We start from the raw sequence: 19,500 nt of genomic DNA on the forward strand, positions 1-19,500 counted from the left end.
GAGAGCTGGCCTGGAAGAGGGGCTACCGGGACTAGAACCTGGTATGCTGGCGCCGCAAGGGGGAGGATTAGCTTATTGAGCCGCGGCGCTGGCCAAACTAAATTTTAAAAATGAATATTGACCCCCAAGCTGGATGTGTCACAAACTGTATTCACAGAAGAGCAGCACAGGCTGGTGCCATGGCTCACTTGGCTAATCCTCCACCTGTGGCGCTGGTACGCCAGGTTCTAGTCCTGGTTGGGGCGCCGGATTCTGTCCCAGTTGCTCCTCTTCCAGTCCAGCTCTCTGCTGTGGCCCGGGAGGGCAGTGGAGGATGGCCAGGTGCTTGGGCCCTGCACCCGCAAGGGAGACCAGGAGGAAGCACCTGGCTCCTGGCTTTGGATCGGCACAGCGCTGGCTATGGCGGCCATTTGAGGGGTGAACCAATGGAAGGAAGATCTTTCTCTCTGTCTCTCTCTCACTGTCTAACTCTGCCTGTCAAAAAAAAAAAAAAGCAGCACATATGGGATGGATATATCTTTTTTACTAAGTCTTAGGAAGCTGAACAACAGTCATGAAAAGTTGGCATTTTGGGGACTGGCGCTGTGGCGTAGCAGGTAAAGCCACCACCTGCAGTGCCGGCATCCCATATGGGCACCAGTTTGAGTCCCAGCTGCTCTACTTCCGATCCTGCTCTTTGCTATGGCCTGGGAAAGCAGTAGAAGATGGCCCAAGTCCTTGGGCCCCTGCACCTGCGTCGGGGATCTGGAAGAAGCTCCCGGCTTCGGAGCTGCCCAGCCCTGGCCGTTGTGGCCATTTGGGGAGTGAACCAGCAGATGGAAGACCTCTCTCTCTCTCTTCTGCCTCTCTGTAACTCTGCCTTTCAAATAAATAAATACATCTTTAAAAAAAATGTTGGCATTTTGTTCTGTCAATTTCTGATGGGATGTGAATTGCATTTCTAATTAGGTAAGTCTCATATCTCATCATGATGTGGCAAACACTGGAGGGAAATAGTCAGCCATAGTCCTACCAGCAGTAGGTAACCCTTGTTAAGATTTGAGGTATGTGTGTAATTATATGTACACTTATCTTACTTGGGAAGCAGAGAGAAGCAAAAACCTGCACACAAAGTGAGCCCCTGTCCCCTGGTTCACTCCCCAAATGCCCACAAGCAGCTACAGCTGGCCTCTCAGTCCAGGTCTTACATGGGTGGCAGGAACCCAATTACTTGAGCTATGAGCACGGCCTCTCATGGTACACATTGGCAGGAAGCTGGAGTCGGGAGTGGGAGCCTTGACTGAAGTTTAAGCACTGAGTTATGGGCCATGGGTGTCCCAGTTGCTGGCTTAACCACCAGACTAAAAGCCTGTCCCATATATCTTTTTTTTTTTTTAAGATTTATTTATTTATTTGAAAGTCAGAGTTACACAGAGAGAGGAGAGGCAGAGAGAGAGAGAGAGAGAGGGGTCTTCTATCTGCTAGTTCACTCCCCAGATGGCTACAACTGCTGGAGCTGCACCATCCGGATCCAGGAGCCAGGAGCTTCTTCTGGTCTCCCGTGCGAGTGCAGGGGCCCAAGGACCTGGGCCATCTTCTACTGCTTTCCCAGGCCACAGCAGAGAGCTGGATCGGAAGTGGAGCAGCCAAGACTTGAACTGGTACCCTTATGTGATGCTGGCACTGCTGGGTGGTGGCTTTACCCACTATGCCACAGCACCATCCCCCCATATATATTTTATTATAACAGGGATATATGTTCACCATACAAAGCTTAGAAGCACTACATAAATAGTAGAATATAAAAATCTCAATTTGAGAACTAATCCAATAAATAGATGTATATAATAATAAGTTAAAAAATCATTCCTCTGGTTTTGAACATTTAGGATGTTAGAATAATAGTTCAAGCAAATAAATGTTACTTTGGTTCTATAAAACATATCTCTTAGCCATTAAACATGAAGGAAAAAATAAATATTTTCTATCTTGATTTCTTGTAATCAGAGCATTTCAAGCACTTTAATTTGCAGGGTTTAAGGGACTGGTCCTTGCCAAAGATCCCTGCGATTGGTAGGAGAGGGGAGTGAGCAGCGGCTGGGCTGTGGGGCCGAGGACGCAGGAGGGAAACGCAGCACACACAGAACGCTTGTTTGTGCCAAGAGTCTGCGAATGGCAGATGAGAAGTAAGAGTGGCTCGGGGCAGGATCAGATTATGGGCACGAGGTTCCAAGCAAAGTTACTGAGACGATAAGCAGAGGTTTATAGAAGTTTTTAGTGAGCGAGGAGGGAGCTAGTGGAGAGAATGCATGCAGTTATGAGGCGATCCTAGCATCTTTATTTCAAGCTTATTTTAAAGACATAATTCTCGGGGCCAGCACTGTGGCACAGTGGGTTAACACCTTGGCCTGAAGCGTCGGCATCCCATATGGGCACTGGGTTCTAGTCCTGGCTGCTCCACTTCGATCCAGCTCTCTGCTATGGTGTGGGATAGCAGTGGAAGATGGCCCAAGTCCTTGGGCCACTGCACCCGCGTGAGAGACCTGGAAGAAGCTCCTGGCTTCCGATCAGCGCAGCTCCGGCCATTGCAGCCATCTGGGGAGTGAACCAGCAGATGGAAGACCTCTCTCTCTCTCTCTCTCTCTCTCTCTGCCTCTGCCTCTGCCTCTGCCTCACTCTGTAACTCTGTCTTTCAAGTAAATAAATAAGAGCACTAGGTGTGTGTGGGTGTGCGGAGCAGAAACTGACGGGGTGTGTTTTCGATGGAGGGGTGTGGAGAAACCTTCGTGCAGCCTCCTCTCCCCCCACCCTGAGCTCACGTTTTCGTGGTCTGCGTCCACAGGCGCCGTTGGGCATCACGGAGACAACTTGGTGGAGAAGATCCTTGCGGCGCTGCCCCAGCTCCCCGGCCACACAAACGACGTGGCGGTTGACATGGTGGAGCTCACGGCCCTGCACGCGGGGGGCGACTGTCAGGACGTGGTCGCGCCAGGCTGCCTCGCTCAGGCCAAGTAAGCTCCATGGGTGTTTCCTCATCTGCTTCTTCCGCTGCCTCCTTTTTTTCCTGGACAGCCTATTCCTGCAGAAGGGAGATGGTGCGCAGCCAGTCGTGGCGAACAGCACTTAGTAAAGGGCTCTTGTCCGGAACTTTGACGTAACTATATCCATCCAGCCCAACCGTAGGTCAGAAAGCGTGGGGTTGTGGGGGAGTGTAGTTTGGATGCAGTCAGCCTGTTCCCAGGGTCAGGTAAGCGAGTCGGGTTATACATCTGCGTTTCCCAGCTGGTTTCACGTGGAATGAGTGGAGGCCCCACCATTTCTGTCTCCCCTTTCGCTTGTCCCCTGACTAAGAAGCAGCCCCCTGGCTGTGAAGCAGTGCCATCCCTTCCCAGGTAAACACCATGCTCGGGGCAGGGGGGAGAAGTTGTGATTTCTTATTTTTTCCCATGCCCAGAGACATCAGAGAAAGAGGATGGTGTGCGTGAAGTCTTGCACGGTTTCAGACGTGACAGAACATTCAGTGGAGCGTGCGACGGCCACCTTCTGCCTGGGTCCCCCTTGGGCAGCGCTCTCGTGGGAATGGAGCTCACTCCCCCACCAGAGAAAGGGTTGGAAGGGGAAGCAGTGTCTAGATTTGACTCTTGTCTTTGTTACTGGTTTAAACACAGCCGGATCTCTGGCATCGCAGTCTCCGCTCCTGACAGCACCAGAAACGTTTGGAGTTTCCTGTGGTGTTCTGAATTAATTTGCACTTCCTGCAGTTTTCAGCTTTCTGTGGATGTTAATGACATTCATCGGATGCCTAGGGTGGCTGGGCCAGTGTGGGAAGAAAATATAAGGTCTAGACTTTGCCTTTCTGTCTGCTTATGCATGCAATAAAAGCAGAGGCCCAAAGACCTGCAGCTCCATGGAGGCAAAAGTACTCCTTACTGTCCGTACCTGTAGCTGTCCTGCGGCCAGTGCCAAGTTAATTATTAAGGACCTACCGAGAGCCTTGCTCTAGGCTCAGACTTAGAGCATTTGACACTGTTCTTGTTGAAGAGTCATGATGTACTGCATGTTAGAAATGACACGAAATCGAGACTGATGTGGCTGCTCCCACAAGTACACTGTGAGGTTCACGTGGCTTCTGTAGACCAAGGTGGGCCTCGTGGAAGTGGTGGAGCTGGACTTGACTACGCCTTGATGGATTTGGAGACGTGGAGAGGGCTGGCATGAACGGTGGTACAGACACGAGAGTGGGCAGGGCCTGATGAACCGGGTTGTGAAGAAGAGAGGCAGCTTCATGGCGGTGCTCCTGCCACCAACTCTGTGAGCCTCTCCCGGACACGCTGTGTGCTAGACACGCTCCCAGGCACCTCACGCTGGAGAAGTCATTTTACCTTTACAGGGACCCAGTGCGGTAGGTGTTGTTATTCCCATTTTACAGGTAAGGAAACTGAGACAGAGAGACATTGAGGAGCTCAGCAGGAGGAGTAGGAGCTGGAGCTGGACGTGAACCCGGCATGCTTGGCTCCAGGCAAGCCCCCCAAGCAGCGCCAGGGACAAGCGAGGTGTGGAATGGGCAGAAGTCAAGCGGCTTCATGACTGTACGTGGGGTCTTGCTTGTTTACTGTGATGGTTATGCAGACAGCAGAGATCCATCTGGGTGAATTTTAGTGAAAGAGAAACTTGCTGAGGGATATTGAGTCGCTCCCAGAAGAGGAGGATGCGTTGATAACCGGGTTTTGGATGGAGCAAAACAGGTCTAGGGCTGCAAGGAGCAGGGGCTTGGGAAAGGCCTCGTGGAGACCCTGGTATCAGAGGGATGGAATTCTCACCATTTTTTGTCTTTGAATCATTCTGCTTAAGATTAGAGTCTGGGGAAAATGCTAAGATTGGGCTCTCTTGGCCAGTGTTTTGCTCAATGGGACTTTGGAGCTGTTCATACTAAAGTTAGGCTGCCAAGGGGTGGGCGCTGTATAGCAGGTAAAGCTGCTGCCTGTGACGCCGGCATCCCATTTAGGCGCTGGTTGGAGTCCCAGCTGCTCCTCTTCTGATCCAGCTCTCTGCTAATGGCCTGGGAAAGCAGTGGAGGATGGCCCAAGTGCTTATGCCCTTGTACCCACGTCTGGCACAGCCCTAGCCCTTGCAGTCATTTGGGTAGGGAGCCAGTGGAAATCTGTCTCTCCCTCTCTTTCTAACCGTGCCTTTCAAATAAATAAAATACATCTTAATAAAAATCATCTATTCTTTAAAAAAAAAAATGAAACCAGGCTGCCAAGACCAAATGGCCTGAAGTAGGGGGAGTTCTTCCAGGAAAAACGGAAACTGCTATCAGAATTAGGGGGGAGGGACGTTGCACTGGAGAAACAGCAGAGACTGGAAATCCTTATCAGAATTAGGTGGGCGGGGGAGGGGGTGTTAGACTGGAGAAACAGCAGAGGCTGGGCTGCAGTGGCAGGTGCACTGGGTTAAGCCATCGGCTGCAGTGCCAGCATCCCATATTGGAGCGCTGACTTGAATCCCAGCTGCTCCACTTCTAGTCTGCCTTCCTGCTAATGTGCCTGGGTAAGCAACTGATGATGACCCAAGTAACTGGACCCCTGCACCCACGTGGGAGACCTCAATGGAGTTCCAGGTTCCTAGCTTTGGCTTGGATCAGCCCTGGCTTTTGGTGGTCATCTGGCGAGTGAACCACTGGGTGGAAGATTCTGTCACTCCCTCTCTGTCACTCTACCTTTCAAATGAATAATAAATAAATAAATCTATCTTAAAATTCCATCAGATGTCCTTAATAGTAGCAGATACTCACAGAGGAGTTACTGTGTAGCAGGCACTGTCTTGGGCACTCAATATATATATGTTTATTTTTTTTTAAAGATTTACTTATTTATTTGAAAAGCAGAAATACAGGGCAGGGGGGAGAGAGAGAGAGAGAGAGAGAGAGAGAGAGAAAGAAAGAAAGAAAGAAAGAAAGGAAGGTCTTATCTGTTGGTTCACTCCACAAAGGCTATAATGACCAGGCTGGGCCAGGCAGAAGCCAGGAGCCAGGAGCTTCATCTGGGTCACCCACATGGGTACAAGGGCACTTGTGTTGTCTTCTACTGCTTTCCCGGGAGCATTAGCAGGGAGCTGGATTGGAAGTGGAGCTGCCGGAACTTGACCTGGCGCCCATATGGGATGGCCCCTACACCACAGCCCTGACCCCCATATTCACCTATTTCATTTGCACAACTCTGTGCAGTAGATTCTGTGAACATCTCCTTTGATGAGTGAGGAAGGGAGTTAACTAATACGCCCGAGGAGGCAGGTGCAGCGAGTGTGGGTGGGGCTGTCACTGGCCACTGCAGGCCCTTTGCTCGGTCCAGAGGAGCCTCAGGGATCACGAGAAGGTCAGCTGAGTTCTCTGGAGGAGTTTGCGTAAAGAGTTGAGTTCCTCCCCAGAGACCTGGAAAAGAAGCAGTTTTAGAAGCATAGTTAAGACAAATGGAAGAACAAATTTTGAAATGCAACACATGGTTTTTCACAATATGCATTTCCATGAACTTTTTGATGACTTCATACACGTGAAGGTCAAAATTTCTTTCTGCCAAAATAAACTTATCTTTTAATTCAATTTTTCATGAACCTTTTGAAATACTTTTGTATTTCCTTAGGGTTTAAGCCAAATTCAGGGTCTGTTTTCTATCACATGCAACCAAAGCCACACTAAAGGATTTTCTATATTCTGTCATCTATAAAATGAAGGCACTGGGGCCGGCGCTGTGGCGTAGCGGGTAAAGCCGCTGCCTGTAGTGCCCGCATTTCATATGGATGCTGGTTCGAGTCCTGGCTGCTCTACTTCCTATCCGGCTCTCTGCTGTGGCCTGGGAAAGCAGTGGAAGATGGCCCAAGTCCTTGGGCCCCTGCACCCACATGGGAGACACAGAGAAGTTCTTGGCTCCCAGCTTTGGAAATTTGCAGCCATCTGGGGAGTGAGCCAGCAGATGGAAGACCTCTCTCTCTCTCTCTCTCTCTCTCTCTCTCTCTCTGCCTCTACCTTTCAAATAAATCTTTAAAAATAAAATAAAATAAAATAAAGGCATTTGTTGCCGTTGATTTCTCAACAATGTTGCAGTGGATTCGTTTCTGAGAGGAGCAGCGTGGTGGGGGCAAGAGGCGCGGAGTCACCACACAGACCCTGGGAGTCAGGTGAAAGCAGGCTTGAGGCGAGCAGCCCGCAGACTCATTTATTACCATTGGAACCACATCTTATATAGCCAAGACCAGCCAATCTGGTCAAGGGGCGGTCTGTGCCCCAACCAATCCCAGCCTGTTGCCAGGCAGGCTCCGTTGCCAGGTGGGTTTCAAAGCCATTCCTGAGTAACTTCACTTGCTTGCCAGTGGCCACCTTGGCATGGCCTTCTCATTCCACCACAGGCCTTGTCCTGAATTACTTCTAAGACTCTCCCTGGGTTTAAAGTTTTTATTTTTTAATTTATTTACTTGAAAGTCAGAGTGACAGAGAGAGAAAGAGAGTTTTTTCATCTACTGGTTCATCCCCAGATGCCTGCAATAAATGTAGCTGTGGGCCAGGCCTAAATGAGAAGCCAGGAACTCCAGCTGGGTCTCATGTGGATGGCAGGGGCCCAAGTACTTGAGAGATCGTCTGCTGTCTCCCTGGGTGCACATTAGCAAGAAAACTGAATTGGAAGCAGAGTCACCGGGACTAGAACCAGGTGCTCTGATATGGGATGAGGACTTCCCAGGCACTGGCTTAACCTGCTGTACCACAACACCTGCCCCTCTCTCTGGGTTTTATGTATATGTTTATACACACACACACACACACACATACGCACATACACACACATTTATACACACACATATACACACAACACAAATATACACACATACACACATGTATACACACATATACACACATGTATACACACATATACACACACGTATACACACATATACACACACATATACACACAACACAAATACACACACATATACACACATGTATACACACACATATACACACACACAACACACATACGATTTACTTACTTGAAAGGCAGAGTTACAGAGTGAGATGAGACAGAGAGAGAGAGAGATTTTCATCTGCTGATTCACTCCCCGAATGGCCACGATGGCCAGGGCTGGGCCAGGTGAAGCCGGAATCCTGGAGTTCCACCCGGGTCTCCCATGCAGGTTACGGAGGCCCAAGCACTTGGACCATCTGCTGCTGCTTTCCCAGGTGCATTAGCAGGGAACTGGATTGGAAGTGGGCAGCTGGAATGCGAACCTGCACTCATACGGGATGCTGGCGTCACTGGCAGTGGTTTAACCCACTGTGCCATAATGCAGGCCCCCGGGTTTAAAATAAAAATCCTTCCCAACTGAGCCCTTGCTGTAACTCCGCCATCTCAGAGCACTTACCATGTGTTCGTCTGGATGTTTCCTTCCCTTCCTGGCTTTCGTCTTCCCTGAGTATCCTGTTATCATGGACTCCTGGAATCTGAGCTTCGAGTGCCATCCAAAGGTGAGAGTGTCGTCGTGTCGTACATGTCAAAGATGAGTCCCAGAGGCATTTTAATAGAGAAGAAAGCTTCCGGCAGGGCGGCGTTGGTGACATCACGGGACAGGAGGCAGCTGTGAAAGGGAGAGAGATGGGTGGTGAAATAATTACAAGAAAATAATGACGGAGAGCAGTCACTGGGGACAGGATGGTAGCTTCTCCAGTTGCGGACATTGTACTCATTTCTCCGCAGAGAGGAGTTGAGAGAAATCGCAGCTTTCTCAGCGTGTACGATACATCCGTCAGATTGGCAGTGAACGCTGCCGCCTCTGACAGCGCCCTCCAGGGCCTTCTCAGCGAAAGGAGAGTGGGGGTGAAAGGTAGACCAAGATGCAGACAGGCAGATGCTCGGCACACCTGTGCCCGCACCGAGTAATCTTCCAAACGCAGGTCTCTGCGCCGGAAGCCTTGGTGATCCGCATGTATTGCTAGTAGGATTTTGTACAGGGCTGTCTCTAATCGTGGCTGTGGGAGTTCCAGCCAGTGCAAGTGAGAGCTGCAGAAGTCAAAGGCATCCCGCGTGGCTGGCCAGTCCTCGTGCGTCGCTTCCTGGAGTCTGTGCACTGTTTGAGCAGGAGGGGGAATCTTTTCCGGTCCTTTGCCTTCCTGCTGTTGCAGTGGGTTTCTGGTTGCTCCCCAGCTCCTCGCTCCTTGGCCTGGTCTCCTTGCAGCTCCGTAAGCAGCCCTCCTCTTTGCCTGGCCTCCAGTTGCTCCATCTGTGCCCGGGGCCGCCCACTTGCCTGCCCCTGCCGCGAGCTGCTGCTCACGGCTGCCCGCTTCTCCCATCGCTCCACACGCGCTTTCCAGTGACAGCCGAGGTTCTTACAGCTGCCTGCGAGCCTGCCCCCTGCTGTCCTGGCCCCGCGCACCACCTCCCAGCCACGTGCCTGTCCACGAAAGCTTCCGTCTGTGCCTCCCACAGGGCCTGCTGGGTCCTGCCTCAGGGCTGGCCCTCCAGGTCCCTGCGCCTGGATCGTTCTTCCTGTGCTCGGGACACTGGACTCAGAGTTCCTGAGAGGCGGCCCTTCTTTCCAGCGTAGCGCCCGTGGTTGGCCCTGCTCATTTGTTGCCTCAGCCCTTGGCACTTTCTGGGGGAGAACCCCCATCTGGGTCCTGGGAGGGCAGGATCTTTGTGGGGCTCACTCACCGCTGTGTCTCCGATGCCTGGAAGAGTGCCCGGCACGCCGGAGACCCCTGTGGGCAACACAGAGGGACGGATGCTCCCAGCGCGGGCCCTGAGTGGACGGAGGCTGCTGTGGACAGGGTGAGGCCACGCCAGAGCGTGGGGCTCTGCTCTCTGATTACTGAGCGTGTACGACACTGTCTTTGGCCGTCTGTTCCATTTGCTTGTGGTGTGCTGAATTTCCCTATAGACTACACGGGTTGAATATAGGAAATCTAAATGCTCCAAATATGAAACTTTTTCAGCACTGATATGAAGACACAAGTGGAAAACATAGTCAAAATGCGACACAGTAACCACATTACATGACTTTACCTTCAGGCTGTGTGTGTAAGAGGGACAGGAAAGATGAGGTTACCTTCAGACTGTGTGTATTAGACATACAAGAAACAAATGAATTTCATGGTAAGATTTTGGCCTCATCCTCATCCCCAGAATATTTTGTTATGTATATATGCAAATATTGCCAAGTCCAAAAAATCTAAGTCCAAAGCATTTCTGGCCCAAGATGTTAGGATAAGGGATACCCGACCTGTCTAAGGCACTGATGACGTGAGCTGCCAAAGAGAGGGGTTCTGGGGGGCTGGGGACATCCTGAGAACTTAGTGAAATGAATGAAAATAGAGTAAGTGTGGGATATGTGTTATATATGTATGTCATTTTGTATTTCATATTCTCAATCATGGGAAGGTATCTCCTATTAAAAACAACTAGAAATTAGATTTAAATAAAAATACTGGGGCCGGTGCTGTGGTACAGTGGGTTAACGCCCTGGCCTGGGGTGCCGGCATCCTATATAGGCACCGGTTCGAGGCCCGGCTGCTCCACTTCTGATTTGGCTCTCAGCTGTGGCCTGGGAGAGCAGTGGAAGCTGGCCCAGGTCCTTGGGCCCCTGCACCTGCGTGGGAGACCTGGAGGAGGCTCCTGGTTCCTGGCTTTGGATGGCGCAGCTCCGGCCGTTGTGGCCAATTGGGGAGTGAACCATCGGATGGAGGAATTGTCTCTCTCTCTCCCTCTCCCTCTCCCTCTCCCTCTCCCTCTCCCTCTCCCTCTCCCTCTCCCTCTCCCTCTCCCTCTCCCTCTCCCTCTCCCTCTCCCCCTCCTGCCCCCCGCCTCTCCTCTCCCTTTGTAGCTCTTTCAAATAAATAGATAAATCTTTAAAAAAAAATAAAAATACTGCTTCCTCCTTATCTCAAGGTAGGGTTCTCTGCTCTTAGGAAACAGTCGTTTGGAATCTCTGCAAAGCTTCTCTGCTTTGTTTGAAACTTCTGCTAAGGACCGACGCTCTCCGCTGTAACCTGCCACCTCTACTGGACCGCCAAGTCCTTGCAGGCAGTAGCCGTGCCCTGTTGCTCTTCAGTCGTGCTAGTGAGTTGAGTAAGAGAATCTATAAACGGTTGAGTAAACCTTGTATTTGAGGGCGAGTGTGAGATTGATGACATACATCCATGATGAGCCCTGTCTGCTTCATTTTAGCACAGCTCATCTGCATCTGTGTACTCAGAGGTCTAAAGTGCCTTTCTTCCAGTAAGTTCCTGCTGCATAGGACATCTTATTTGTGCTTCTCCCTCCCTCCTAGTCCTAGTGAGTGAGGCGGGAAGCGGGAGTGTCCAGTGTCTGTTTTCTCAGGCACTGCACTGCGGGTTTGAAATTACCTCACTTAAATCCCCCAGCAGCTGGGCAGGGTGGGTTTTATTCTGTCTCTGTTTTTATAGAAAGAGACCTAAGTCACTTCACCTAAGCAAAATCTGCCCTGACTGACTGACTCCGATCTTTTTAAAACTTTTTTCCCTTAGCCTCAGGGCCCGTCCTCCGCTGTACCACACTGCCCCTCAGAAGCGAAGCACACTTGATTAGTGCTTGCGCACATGCACCAGGGAGTTCAGGAGCGTGATGCTAGGGTTCATGGAAAGTCGTATTTTAGGTCCACTCTTGTTTTTTCTTTTTTTTTTTTTTAAGACTTTTATTTATGTATTTGACAGGTAGAGTTACAGACAGTGAGAGAGAGAGACAGAAAGGTCTTCCTTCCGTTGGTTCACTCCCCAAATGGCCACAACGGCTGGCGCTGCGCTGATCCGAAGTCAGGAGCCAGGAGCTTCCTCCTGGTCTCCCATGCGGGTGCAGGGCCCAAGCACTTGGGCCATCCTCCACTGCCTTCCTGGGCCACAGCAGAGAGCTGGACTGGAAGAGGAGCAACCGGGACTAGAACCCGGTGCCCATATAGGATGCCGGTGCTGTAGGCAGAGGATTAACCAAGTGAGCCACAGCGCTGGCCCTTCTTTTTTTTTTTTTTTTAAGATTATTTATTTGAAAGGCAGAGTTAAAAGAGAAAAGTGTGGGGAGCAACTTGGACTAGACTAAGTTACTGGAATTAAGACTTATTCTATGCATCTGCTCTCCCACAATATGGCGCTGGGAGAGGAGTAAACTTCTACGCAGCTGCCTCATCAGTTTGACAAGCTGCAGGAGCTGATCCTGCTCCTGATTGGAGGAGAGCAGCGTGCTCGGCATGTGGGTAGCAGAGTTGGGATTGGTGGAAGAGGACTATAAAGGAGGAGAGAGACAACATGCACCAGGAACATCTGAGGGAACATTCGGATAACACCTGAGCAGCCCCCGAGAGAGCTGGCCGGCGGTGTGCCACTCCTCCGCGGAAGTGGGGAAAGTGGCAGGGGGAGCCGCCCCTCCACAGAGGTGGAGGGGTCGGCAGCCAACCCGGGAAGAACCAGCAGCAAACCCGGGAAGGGCCGAGCAGACAAAAGAACAGCGCAGGGTCCTGTGTCGTTCCTCCGCAAAGAGGGGGAGCGACAGAGAAGGAGAGACAGAGAAGAAAAATCTTCCATCTGCTGGTTTACTCCCCAAATGGCCGCAACAACTGGGTTGGGCCAGGCTGAAGCCAGGAGCTTCTTCCGGGTCTCCCATGTGGGTGTGGGTGTGCAAGGACTAGGGCGTCTTCTGCTGCTCTCCCAGACACAGTAACAGGGAGCTGGATTGGAAGTGGAGCAGCCAGAACTTGAACCAGTGCCCGTGTAGAACACTTGTGCTGCAGGCTTGGATTTAACTCCCTGCACCAAGTGCTGGCTCTTATTTTATACTTTTTAGAGAACATTTATTTATTTGAAAGAGTGACAGAGAGAGAGAGAGAGAGAGAGAGCAAGCGAGACATAGAAGTATCAAGCTATCCTTCATTTGCTGGTTCATGTCCCAGATGTCTCTAATGGTCAGGACTAGGCCAGGCCAAAGCCAGGAGCTTCCTGCAGATCTCCCACGTTGGGTGCAGGGGCCCAAGCACCTGGGCCATCCTTTGCTGCTTTTCCCAGGCCATTAGCAGGGAGTGGGATTGGAAGTGGACCAGCTGGGACTCAAACTGGTGCCCATATGGGATGCTGGTGTTGTAGGCAATGGCTTTATCTGCTGCACCACAATGCCAGCCCTCTTTTTTCGGAGATGGGATTTTTTTCTTAGTCTATAGAGCAATAGAATAAATACAGTAAATCAAACAGACAAATGCAGTGGTTCCAGTGTAAACAGGGACGAACCAAAGTTAACTAAGCTGGTGATATTGAGAATATTAACTGGACCCTCAGAATTGAAACTTGTCAAATCACCTCCAAATAGTGATACATTTTTCTAATCTTTTTTGGTTTCCAAGTAAAAATTAAAATTACTGTTAAAGAGACTGATGTTTTCACAAGGATAAGGATAATTTTTCATAGGGCAGAATCAGATGGATTCCTTATTCTAGACTTGCTTGTAGATAGTCACTGACCTTGGAAGTGAACGTCGAGTCGCTGCATAGTAGGTGTTGACGTGGAGGCGGAGGGCCAGCTCCACGAGTGGCCAGGTCTCCACAGGAGGGGCTCCTGTCTCCCCTTTGGGTCAGGCAGGGCCTCTCTCCCTCCCCCCTTGCTCCTCCTGACAGAAAAGATGCATTTTGTGTTTTTCCAGTAAACATTGCAAACTAGGTAGGAGCAAGGCCCCCCTCTTAGCATACAGCTTTCTGTGTGTAGCTTTTTATAGGACTTTTCCTAGGGATCATCTGGCTTAGCTACAGGGTCAGCAACAGAATTCATGAAGTTTGTGGATGGCATAAAATAAAGCAGGGTTCTGTTTTGGAAATGAAAGGACAGAAGTGTCTACTGAGAAGTATTTAAGTCACTTGATATGCCAGATGCTTTTTTTTTTTTTTTTTTTTTTGACAGGCAGAGTTAGTGAGAGAGAGAGAGACAGAGAGAAAGGTCTTCCTAACGTTGGTTCACGCCCCAAATGGCTGCTACGGCTGGCACGCTGCGCTGATCTGAAGCCAGGAGCCAGGTGCTTCCTCCTGGTCTCCCATGCAGGTGCAGGGCCCAAGCACTTGGGCCATCCTCCACTGCACTCCCGGGCACAGCAGAGAGCTGGCCTGGAAGAGGAGCAACCAGGACAGAATCCGGCGCCCCAACCGGGACAGAATCCGGTGTGCCGGCGCCGCGGGCGGAGGATTAGCCTAGTGAGCCGCGGCGCCGGCCCCAGATGCATTTAAACTTTTATTTCTTGATGAAGAATTATGTTTAATAGAAACATTCAGGCTTCTTCTTTTTAAAATTGTATCATAAGAAAAGGTTTGGAGATAGAAATTCTTGTTCTCTAGTAACTGACATTGCTCCTCTGTTACGGTATTTGTCAGTTTAGGAATGTGCATTTAAATCCTCCCATCTTCTTCACACTGGAAACTTCAGCACGGCTTGTGGTTTCTTTATTGTGAGAAGACGGCTGTGGGTCATTGTGGCTCGGGGATTCGTAGTGTAAGTGGAAACTATGGCTCCTTTAAGCAAAGCCAGGAACCCTCTCCAGTTAGCTCAGATGGAAGAGGAGGACTGGAGACTAATTGCACGTGAGTGACAAGTGATTGCAGTTCCTAATTAGCTTGCCTTTCCCTGCCAAGTAAAAGTCAATAGCGAGTCTGGAGATGTGACTCCTGGTGAGTTAACCCGTCACAGTCTCTGTTGGTGTTCTTCCAGATCTATGTCATGTAGGTCCACCGCAGATTGGCCACAGCTTCTCTCCTCCGCGTCTGCGGGTGTTTCTGCCTGAGGGTCCTTTTTGTCCTCTGACCTATGCCTTCCAGTGGTGTCACGGTGGGATAATGGCTGTTGGTGAGGTGGCTTGGATCAGCCCTACCACCAAAGCTGGTGAGCAATTCCGTGGGAGGAAGTATTTCCAGCCATAAGAGAAGGCATCTCTGGGGCCCTGAAATGGAGGAAATGTCCTGGAGTAAAGCATCATGGGGGAAAGGGAACCGTCTAAATGTGTTTTTCAGAACCGTGACGGACCGCTGTGTGCGGACACTTGACAGAGATCCCTGCTGTCAATGGAACTGTAATGGGGGCCAGAGACAGATGGATAGCCAGGGAGGGGATGTGGGAGGGCAGCTGGGCCAGGTGCTAAGGAGCAGGTTAAGCGAGGTGAGGGAGAGCAGGGAAGGTAGGTGTGCCTGTGGCTCTGGGAGGCCGCAGCGGAGGAGGCAGGAAAGGGCCTCTGTAAGCCGAGACCTCGGTGAAGGGGGTCGCCAGCCTCGTGCCCGCCAGGGCTGAGCTGCACCCAGGGCAAGGATCGGTTATTCAGAGAGCTCGCTGGGCCCGTCTCATTTCTCCAGTGGCGAGAGGTGGTGCACATCTTTTCATTTGCCTGTTTTCACCCGCGTATCCCCTTATAACATAGCTCTTCACATCCTCTGCCCATTTGCTAATTGAGTTGCTGGGTTTTTTCCTGTTGAGCTTTGAGAGCTCTTACGTCTGGAGCTCCTCGTCTCAGCTTGGTCTTTTCATCTCTGAGCGGGATCTTTGCATGAGCAGATGTTTTTAGTTTTGATGAAGTCCAGTTTCTCAGTTCTCCCTTTCATACGGTGTACTTTCGGTTGGTGGAAACAAGCAGGCTCTGTGAAAAGGTCAGTACCAGGTTTATCCAGGGTGCAGTGTGTGTGCTGTAGGCCCAGGAGACACACCCCGAAAGACTGGGCCGGAGAAGGTGCCCTTCAGGTAGGCAGGGCTGAGCGTCCCACAGGTTGGGGCTGACTCTGTTTAGAACGTGATTGGTTACGAACATCTTCAGAGGCGGGGTTTTGTCATTGACAAGAGGCTGCTGAAACTGACTCCTGATTAGTTTTATGAAGGGCATTTTTGGGAACAGATAGGAATGAGGAATAGGAATTCCAGATAAGGGATGTGCAAAGAACAAAGACTTGCACACATTTGCTCCAGCTGGCGACCATGAAACAGAAACAGACGCCTTGCACGCATCCCCCAGCTCAGACTGGCCTGCTGGGTAAGATTAATAGCTGCGTCTGCTCCCTCCACATACTCGTCTCAGCAGGTGTTTCTCTTGAATGCTTTCCAGCCTTTTTAGGGTGGTTTGTTCTGGTTATGACGTCAAGATGTTGAAACTCTGTCTGGCCTTAGATTCTGAAGAGCTTCTGTCTCCCCCACCCGCTTAAAATTTTATTGTTTAACATTTAAGTCCATTTTTTAAGTTTATTTACTTATTTTTATTTATTTGAAAGGCAGAGAGAGAGAAAGATCTTCCATTCACTATTTCACTCCCCAAATGCCTCCAGCAGCTGGGACTTGGCCAGGCCCAAGCCAGGAGACAGGAGCTCCATCCAGGTCTTGTACGTAAGTGGCCAGGACCCGAGTATTTGAGCCATCCATTGCTGCCTCCCAGGGTGCACATTAACATGAACTGGATTGGAAGCAGAGGCAGAACTCATTCGCAGGCGCTCCAATATGGGATGTCTGTCTGTTCACAGCTCCTGTCCACTGTGACCCATTTTTATAAACATTAAAGATTTAGCCTGAGGGTTTTTTTTTTTTTTGCCTGTGCATATCCTGTCACAATTGTCTCCCTTTTTCTGCGGGGGATATATCCCAAGACCTCCAGGGGATGCTTCACACTAAGGGGAGTACTAAATCCTATTCTTGTCCAATACATACATAACACCTATGACAAAGTTTAACTTGTAAATTACATACAGCAAAAGATCAACAGCAGTAATTAATAATAATAAAATAGAACAATTAGACCATTGTATTGTAATAAAAGTTATAGCAGTGTAGTTTCTCAAAATGTCTTTTTTTTTGACAGGCAGAGTGGACAGTGAGAGAGAGAGAGACAGAGGGAAAGGTCTTCCTTTTGCCGTTGGTTCACCCTCCAGTGGCCGGCGCGGCCGGCGCGCTGCGGCTGGCGCACCGCGGCTGGTGCACCGCACTGATCCGATGGCAGGAGCCAGGTGCTTATCCTGGTCTCCCGTGGGGTGCAGGGCCCAAGCACTTGGACCATCCTCCACTGCACTCCCTGGCCACAGCAGAGAGCTGGCCTGGAAGAGGGGCAACCGAGACAGAATCCGGCGCCCCGACCAGGACTAGAACCCGGTGTTCGGCGCCGCTAGGTGGAGGATTAGCCTATTGAGCCGCAGTGCCGGCCTAAAATGTCTTTTTTTTTTTAAGATTTATTTATTTTTATTTGAAAGAGTTACACAGAGAGAGGAGAGGCAGAGAGAGAGAGAGAGAGAGGTCTTCCATCCCATGGTTCACTCCTCAATTGGCTGCAATGGCTGGAGGTGCACTGATCTGAAGCCAGGAGCCAGGAGCTTCTTCTGTGTCTCCCACGTGGGTGCAGGGGCCCAAGCATGTGGGCCATCTTCCACTGCTTTCCCAGGCCATAGCAGAGAGCTGGATTTGAAAAGGAGCAGGCAGGTCTTGAACCATTGCCCATATAGGATGCCGGCACTTCAGGCCAGGGCAATAACCCACTGTGCTACAGTGCTAGCCCCTCAAAATGTCTTATTTATATTATTTAATCTATTTTATGATGTCCCTTGAGACTTTGAATGACAGCTAGAAGACTGTTGTTTACTTTCCGAGTGTCTGGAAATTTTTAATGTCAGATTTCTGTTACGTATTTTGAGTTTAATTCCATTGTGGTTGGAGATAAAAAGTATGCTTTGTTTCTTTTTTTTTAAGATTTATTTTTATTTACATTTATTGAATTACTGAATATTTATTAAGTATCTGCTATATAGCAAGAAAAGAGACAGAAACAAATCATCTCTCCAGAGAGACTTTAAAAATTTTTTTAAAAAGATTTATTTATTAATTGAGAGATAGAGTTACAGACAGTGAGAGGGAGAGACAGAGAGAAAGGTCTTCCTTCTGTTGGTCCACTCCCCAAATGGCTGCAACGGCTGGAGCTGCGCTGATCCAAACCCAGGAGCCAGGAGCTTCTTCCAGTCTCCCACATGGGTGCACGGGCCCAAAGACTTGAGGCATCTTCTACTGCTTCCCCAGGCCACAGCAGAGAGCTGGACGTGAAGAGGAGCAGCCAGGACTAGAACCGGCACCCACGGGGATCCCAGCAGTTTAGGCCAGGACTTTAACCCGTTGTGCCACGGTGCCAGCCCCCCAAATTTTTTTTCTATAAAGATTAATTTATTTGAAAGTCAGAGTTACACAGAGAGAGGAGGTGAAACAGAGAGAGAGAGAGAGAGAGAGAAAGAGAGGTCTTCCATCTGCTGATTCACTCCCCAATTGGCCACAATGGCTGGAGCTGCACCAATCCGAAGCCAGGAGCCAGGAGCTTCTTCTGTCTTTTCATCACACACACTGCGCCCTGAATAAACCTGGTACTGACCTTTTCACAGAGCCTGCTTATTTCCACCAACTGAAAGTACAACATATGAAACGGAAAACTGAGAAACTGGACTTCATCAAAACTAAAAACATCTGCTTATGAAAAGATCCCGTTCAGAGATGAAAAGACCTTCTTACTGCTTCCCCAGGCCATAGCAGAGAGCTGGATGGGAAGTAGAGCAGCTGGGTATCGAACCGGTGTCCATATGGGATGCCGGCGCTTCAGGCCAGGGCTTTGCCTTCTGTGCCACAGCACTGGCCACCTCTTATTTTTCTTTTGATTTTTGCAATAATATACTTTTTTTTTGAGGACAAGTTTTATTATTAATTGAAGATGCACCTAAGGAAATAGACAATGGAGTTGTGCACTTAGACCTTATGAGACATAAGATTATCCTCCACTTGGCCCAAGTGCTTTGGTGCCAGCACCCCCGTGGGAGACCAGGAAGAAGCATTTGGCTCCTGGCTTCGGATCGGCGTAGTTCTGGCCGTAGCGGCCATTTGGGAGGTGAACCAATGGAAGGAAGACCTTTCTCTCTGTCTCTCTCTCAATGTCTAACTCTATCTGTCAAAAAAAAAAAAAAAAAAAAGATTATCCTCCACTTATACACTAATATGAAGTAGATCTTTAAGAACAAGTTTTACTATTAACTCTCATAATATAACTCATTGACAGAGTCCTGCATGGGAAGTTAGTGCACAGTGCCTTCTGTTGTGAAACATCCTAACAGCAAAGAAATTTGACTTAAAAGATACATTTTTTGTCAATAGAAGCCTCCAAAATTTGGAATTTATACAGTACTAAAGATGGACATAAAACAAGAAGTATTGAGGAAAAATATTGAGCTAGCATTGATAACTAATACTCCACCTATTACTACAGGTGAATCTGTCTAATGGGTATATAGAGCAGGTAGATGCCGAGTCCCATGCTCATCTGCCTATCTTCCATAAATTAGACTTCCAGACTGATTTCAATAGGTAGTAGGTTTCTTGTCCTCCATCCTATATTCTGTTACTAATGTCCAGTTGACTCACTGCGTCCAAACAACTGTAGGTAGAAAATGATTTTTTGGGAAAAAAGGCATCTGTACTGTAGATATAGTTTATATACAAACGGTATGTAA

General features: G+C 49.5%; 1 protein-coding gene across 2 annotated transcripts in view; it reads left to right on the top strand.

Annotated features, from left to right (window-relative positions):
- The window catches only part of SCFD2 (sec1 family domain containing 2), a 358,545-nt gene that overhangs the window by 19,858 nt on the left and 319,187 nt on the right, over positions 1 to 19,500 (top strand). For both annotated transcript variants that reach the window (XR_016212204.1, XM_002721791.6), the window contains exon 2: positions 2,822 to 2,990. Coding sequence is in view for 1 of the 2 variants with exons in the window: in XM_002721791.6 (XP_002721837.4) it covers positions 2,822 to 2,990 (169 nt within the window). In the remaining variant the exon portion in view is untranslated. The remainder of the gene's footprint in view (positions 1 to 2,821; positions 2,991 to 19,500) is intronic.

The sequence above is a fragment of the Oryctolagus cuniculus genome, chromosome 8 (assembly GCF_051225735.1).
Source record: "Oryctolagus cuniculus isolate XC-2025 breed Fujian yellow rabbit chromosome 8, ASM5122573v1, whole genome shotgun sequence".
In the NCBI taxonomy this organism is placed as follows: Eukaryota; Metazoa; Chordata; class Mammalia; order Lagomorpha; family Leporidae; genus Oryctolagus; species Oryctolagus cuniculus.